Raw genomic sequence first — 6,273 nt, forward strand, 5'->3', positions numbered from 1 at the left:
TCGCTGCTCCTTAGGATTTGGCTAAGTTTTTTTAGTGGTGCTGATAGTGGTGATGGTATGATGGTGTTGCAGGTGAGTAAGATAATAGTGATAGAGGGATATAAAAATTTGGTGTTTAGAAGAAAATAAATTATTATAATATTCGATGTTAAAGATAGAAAAAGGGAGTAATTTAGTGATATTAGTTAATATTTTAAAATGGCCAATAAAAATTTAATAATAGTTTTGTTACCAAAATTTATATTTTAATTTAGTTTTTTTTTGAATAATTTTGTCATTATTAATCACTGTGAATAAAAATAATTATTTTTTTATGTATATCAAGAAAAACAAACAAATGAATAACATAGGTTGAATAATATATTTTGTTAATAAAAATGTTGGATTACTCAATTTTTTTAATTAAGTCTAATCAAGTCGAATTTATAAAAATGCGCATTTCTTTTCTTCTTCGTCTCCCTCTTCTTCCACCTTCATTATCATCGTCACTGTCTCTTCCTTTCCCTACTTCTCTTTCTCTTTCTCCTTTTCCTCTTTTTTCATTTTTTTATTTTCATTTGATTCATTCTCCTTATTATTTTCTCTCTTCTTTCTCTTTTATTATTATCATCATCATCTTCATCTTCTTCTTTTTAGTTCAATATCACACAAATAATTAAAAATAACAAAAATAACACATAACTTTTTTGTTAATAATATAAGAAATCTGTTAAAAATGATACTGAAATTTTTTATAAATGACATAAAAAATTTTTAAAGAACCACAAATTCAAAATTTTAACTCATCAATCAACAAAATACATTCAAATGTATTTTGGAACAAAAATGACACCAATTTATTACAAATAACACAGAAATGACTAAACCTCTTAAATACAAGTTTAATACCACTCAATTAGTTTAATGATAAGAAAAGTTAGTTAAAAAAAATTTGTGTCACCGTTAAAAAATTTCGGTATCAAAATTAAGAAACTTTCTCCGTCACAGCTAAAAAATTTGGATGTTATTTTTCTAAAAATTATACACAATTTAAAATTTCCTTTGTTTCACTTTCTCATAATTATTCTTATTTTATCCTCTTAATAAAAATCTGTATTATAATTAAGAAATTTCGACATGAAAATTATAAATTTTTTTGTGTCATAGTTAAACAATTTCAATGCTATTTTTAATAAATTATGCATAATTTAAAATTCTCTTTTTCTTTTCTTTTTCATCATCATCGTTATCGTCATTATCATCATTTTTTTTATTTAACAACAGTAAGAGTGGTATTAATAAAAAATGACAATAAAAAAATACATGTAAAAAAAAGAATATAAATAAGAATTTCGCTAGGGAACAATTTAATTATATTTAATTGACGAAAATACTTAATTGTATAAAAAAACCGTTTTGTTAATACCCTCGTATGGAATTAAATACTTACTCTGGGCTAAAATAAAAAAAAATATGAACGAAATTGATTATTGAATATTGGATAAAAACTGGCAGGTAAATTTGCAAATTGATCATTGTCAAATTTCTTTTTAAACCCGCGTGGTCAAAATTGTACTAGTGGAAATAGCTGTCACCTCCGCCGCGCCCCCTGTTAAACCACACAAAGTTACGAAAAAAAAAAAAACAGTTAACATCGAAACGACAGAAAAAGCAGCGTTTAAAACTCGCAGAAGCAAACAAAAGTACAAAACTAATTTTTTAACAAAAATAGAAAACCCCCACTTGCGTCAGTTGCGTGTGTGATAGTAATAAAAGCAAAAATCCATTTTGCAACCCCACCAAACAAAACCCATAAGGCCATAACCCATTCATTCATAATTCATTCGTTCATTTTTAAATTTCGTTCCTCCCCTCAAATTCTCACACCCAAGAGTGAACTGAGAAGAGAAGAAGAGAGGGGAAGAGGGAAAAAAAAGAAAAAAAAAAAAGAAAAGAGAAGAAACCCTAAACGACATCGAAAATGGCCGTTTCGAGTTGCAGCAAGGTTTTCTCTTCTGCCTCGTTTGAATGCCGTTCGGATCCCGATTTCTCTGCTCCTCCGCCGAGGTTCGAGAACCTTCGCTCACGATGCCGCCTCGAAACGGCGTCGTTTCGGTCTCTCTCCCTCTCCCTTTCCCCTTCACTCATCTTCCGTTTCCCGCCAAATTTCCAGCGCCAGCTCAGCACCAAGGCCCGCCGCAACTGCAGCAACATCGGCGTCGCTCAGATCGTCGCTGCGTCGTGGTCCAACAACTCTCCCTCCTCCTCCTCCACCGCCGGAGCTCCGGCGTCACCGGCAGCCTCCGTCGTTGATGCCGCTGCCTCCGCCACCCCGATCTCCCTCTCCCCCGCCGAGGTCGCCGGCGACGAGGACGTTGTCGTCGTTGCCGCCGCCGAGGAGGAGGAAGATGGAAACGGGACTGTACAGTTTAAGGGTTCCGTTGACACTTTTTCTTATTCTTCGTTAACAGATGCAAGCAAAACCATTCATGCCGGTACCTTATCCTTCTTTTCTTTTTTCCCCCCAAGAATCCAAGATTAATGAATTAATTAATGATTTGATATTCTTAATTAATGTTGTTATTTTAGTTAATTACCAAAAGGTGTTTCATTTATTATTTTTTTGTTTTCCAGCTGAAAGGTTAGGTCGGGGCATTGTGACTGATGCTATTACGACCCCTGTAGTGAACACTTCTGCATACTTCTTTAAGAAAACCGCTGATCTCATTGATTTCAAGGTACTAAATCTTTCTTTTGAAGCATTAAATAAAGTTTGGTTTTATCTGATCCTATGAACATGGGAAGTTTGTAAATGATGCAAAATTATCGTGTGGATTTTCAGATTTTGTTATTCATACCTTATAATCTTATATGTATGTCTGTAGAGTTGTATATTTCGTGATTGAATCAATTTATGTTATATTTCTATATATATGATTGGTGGTCATTTCATCTTGTCTTTTAGGAAAAACGCCAAGTTAGTTTTGAATATGGACGCTATGGAAACCCAACTACTGTGGTTTTGGAGGAGAAGATAAGGTTTGTATTTGATTTGTGTTGACAGAGATTCTTGTTTTCGTAAATTTGTTAACATTGAATGTGAAACACATCAACTATACCGTAGAATTTTGTTAGAGCAAGGGCTGGTGCTTAACATAATAGATGTCACAGAACAAGAGGTTTCTGTTGCTCAAGTAGTATAAGAATTTCACTCTATTCCTATCATCTGGTTTTTTAATTGTGACGAGGATCTAATGGGGTTTCTTGATGCCTTCTTTCAACCAGTGCACTGGAAGGTGCTGAATCAACTTTGATCATGGCATCAGGCATGTGTGCCAGCACAGTCCTGCTGATGGCACTGGTGCCGGCTGGTGGACATCTGGTGACCACCACAGATTGCTACAGGAAGACTAGGATTTTCATTGAAACCATCCTTCCAAAGATGGGAATTTCTGTAAGTGATTGGTTTATTTGGTTGTTTTATGGGTTCTGTTTGTATTGGGAATGGTTTCTTGTTATTGAAAATTGCTAAAGATTTGTTGAACAACTTGAGGGGGAAATTAGTGTTTCACTTCCCTTTATGCAAAGTTCTATGCTGCCTTCATAATTCACACTATATTCTTTTCCCGAACTTTTTCTTTGAGGGGAAATGCATAGAGTTCTGACTTTGAAATATGAATTGAGAATGAAACTATCATTGGTTTCTGATTGAGCAGGCTACCATAATTGATCCTGCTGATGTTGGTGCCTTGGAATCTGCATTGGAACAGCACAATGTGAGTGGTGAAGAGAGTATTTTGCTTCCATTTAAGAGATATCTTTGTGATTGATAGGCAGTATTGAGTTTAGAAGGTATTATATGAATGTGCAGGTTTCATTGTTCTTCACCGAGTCTCCTACAAATCCATTCCTCAGATGTGTTGATATTAAGTTGGTTTCAGAGCTCTGCCACAAAAAAGGTGCTCTGGTCTGCATTGATGGTACGTTTGCCACACCGTTGAACCAGAAGGCCCTTGCCCTTGGAGCTGATCTTGTGGTGCACTCTGCAACTAAGTACATTGCTGGACATAATGATGTAAATCAGCCTTATATTTAAAACATTGTTTGAAGCCCCTTCCCTCCCACCACCTTTTCTCTCCATTCTTCCTTCCTTTTTCTTACAAAAAACACTTAAAGGAAGTTGCAGATTATACAATCCATAGTTTATTTATTCATAGTGGAGCATTAAAGGAATATCTTGGTGTGTTGATTTAGGTCCTTGGTGGTTGCATAAGTGGTCCAGATAAGTTGGTTTCACAAATTCGTAATTTGCATCATGTTTTGGGTGGTACTCTTAATCCGGTGAGTCATTCTACTACTACAAACCTCTTTCTTAACTCTGCTGGTTTATGTTATGCAATTTTGTCTGCGTGGAAGGTTATATTACTAGATTGTGTTGTAATCTTAATGCAACATGTTTTCAATGTACAGAATGCTGCATACCTAATCATTAGAGGCATGAAAACGCTGCATCTTCGTGTACAGCAACAGAATTCAACAGGGTTGAGGATGGCCAAAATTTTAGAGGCACATCCCAAGGTACTTGCTACCTGCGACTTGCTTGTATTTATAATCTGCTTTTGGCGAACAAGTATTTAGATTTTCTAAATTAGTCTGTGCTTGAGATTTTTAGCACATCCATGGTCGAACTATACTATCAAACTTTTGTTTTTCCCTATCCATCAAAGTTACATTTATGTTTTCTGTATGTTGTTCATGATGACATTTTCTGTATGTTGTACATGTTTGTAGTATGATGGATAAATGATAAAAGTACCGAGCCTGTGATCTTGTGTGAACTGGCTTTAAATTCTAATCTCTCACCACACAATGGGCAGGTGAAGCGTGTCTACTATCCAGGCTTGCCAAGTCATCCCGAACACGAGCTTGCTAAAAGGCAGATGACTGGATTTGGTGGTGTTGTCAGTTTTGAGGTGGGTTTTTAATTCCAGTATGTGGTTGCTACTGCCTACTAGCAATCACTTTTGTCTTTAATACACTGTTTTTGACATTATTATTTGCTCATTTCGGATGGTTTTGTGAAAATTATGCAGATTGATGGGGACCTAATGACCACCATAAAGTTTGTTGATTCGCTGAAAATTCCATATATAGCTCCATCCTTCGGTGGCTGTGAGAGCATTGTGGATCAACCTGCTATCATGTCTTACTGGTATTTGCTCTAATTCCTTGTCATGAGCATGATATAAAACTACTACCCATAATGGGGGGTTGGGTCCTACATGGATGTGACCACTTTGGTGCAAGCATCTTTAGTGGTCCTACTATTTGATTTATTGCCTCAATTATGATTTATGTTTGGATTTTGGTCCGTATAATGTATCTTGCAAACAGGGATCTTCCTCAATCTGAAAGGGCTAAGTATGGGATTCATGACAACTTGGTTCGGTTCAGCTTTGGAGTCGAAGACTTTGAAGATTTGAAGGATGATATCCTGCAGGCTCTGGAAGCCATATAGAGACCTGGTCATACCATCTTCACCTACCCATTTTGGAGTGTCTCTTTTCTTCTCTGTTCCTTTTTGTTATCATTAGTATGGCGAGTCAATTGATTTTGATCACTGAATGTTCTGTTTGCCTTGTGTTTTTTTCCTATGTAGGGTATATTATTACCATCTAATTTGAGTGGGTGTTGTAGTGAGTTGCTTAAACCTCATGTGTTTCCTCATTATTAAAAATAAATTCTTTGGACGGAGGTTATAAATCAAATCTCTATGGACATGTATGGAATGATTGGAGTTGAAATGATTTGACTTGGAAATCAAATCTATAGATATATATAATAACTAAATTGAAATTAAAATAATTTATATGCTAAAAATTTAAAAAGTTATTTTATCCTTATAAAAGAAGAGTTTGGACTTTGGAGAGGGGAAAGAAAAAGTAGTAGAGGTTCGGTCACTAGCGGTGATAATATCTTGAGGGAATGGAGGTTATGTTATCTGTTCAATTTTATGTTTATAATAATAGTTTTGGAAGTGGTTCTCATATGTCAATATATGGGATAGAGTATGATATTTCATTCATTTCAACTCATTGAGATATAATATAAATAGTGTGAATGGTCAAGATTTTGGTAGCTTGCTTTCAATGTACATGACGACTAGGAGCTCATCGTGAGCTTCAGACCGGGTAAGTAGTTGGCAAGTATTTAAACTCATACATTGTTTCCTCTGTCCATATGCTCCGAACGCTTGGTCTGTAAAGGTGTGTTTTAGCTTTTAGCGAAGCCATT

General features: G+C 35.3%; 1 protein-coding gene across 2 annotated transcripts; it reads left to right on the top strand.

Moving 5' to 3' along the window:
• Nucleotides 1-1,686: 1,686 nt before the first annotated feature.
• Nucleotides 1,687-5,747, top strand: LOC112716416 (cystathionine gamma-synthase 1, chloroplastic). Of its 2 annotated transcripts, none has more exons than XM_025768322.3 (11): nt 1,687-2,474; nt 2,614-2,717; nt 2,945-3,018; nt 3,265-3,433; nt 3,696-3,755; nt 3,851-4,054; nt 4,234-4,320; nt 4,450-4,557; nt 4,857-4,952; nt 5,073-5,191; nt 5,374-5,747. In XM_025768322.3, exons 1-11 carry the CDS (start codon nt 1,961-1,963, stop codon nt 5,495-5,497), a joined length of 1,659 nt encoding a protein of 552 aa, XP_025624107.1. In that variant the 5' UTR covers nt 1,687-1,960; the 3' UTR covers nt 5,498-5,747. The 2 variants fall into 2 exon arrangements, 1 of the variants encoding a protein (XP_025624107.1); XR_011866908.1 differs by having other exon boundaries at nt 1,689-2,474; nt 4,771-4,952.
• The last annotated feature ends 526 nt before the right edge of the window (nt 5,748-6,273 follow it).

Source organism: Arachis hypogaea, chromosome 10 (assembly GCF_003086295.3).
Source record: "Arachis hypogaea cultivar Tifrunner chromosome 10, arahy.Tifrunner.gnm2.J5K5, whole genome shotgun sequence".
NCBI classification, from domain to species: domain Eukaryota; kingdom Viridiplantae; phylum Streptophyta; class Magnoliopsida; order Fabales; family Fabaceae; genus Arachis; species Arachis hypogaea.

Coding starts and splice junctions, on each gene's coding strand:
- LOC112716416 (XM_025768322.3), top strand. CDS start 1,961: ATGGCCGTTTCGAGTTGCAGCAAGGTTTTCTCTTCTGCCTCGTTTGAA. Junction 2,475..2,613: donor AAGCAAAACCATTCATGCCG/GTACCTTATCCT, acceptor TTTGTTTTCCAG/CTGAAAGGTTAGGTCGGGGC. Junction 4,558..4,856: donor TTTTAGAGGCACATCCCAAG/GTACTTGCTACC, acceptor CACAATGGGCAG/GTGAAGCGTGTCTACTATCC.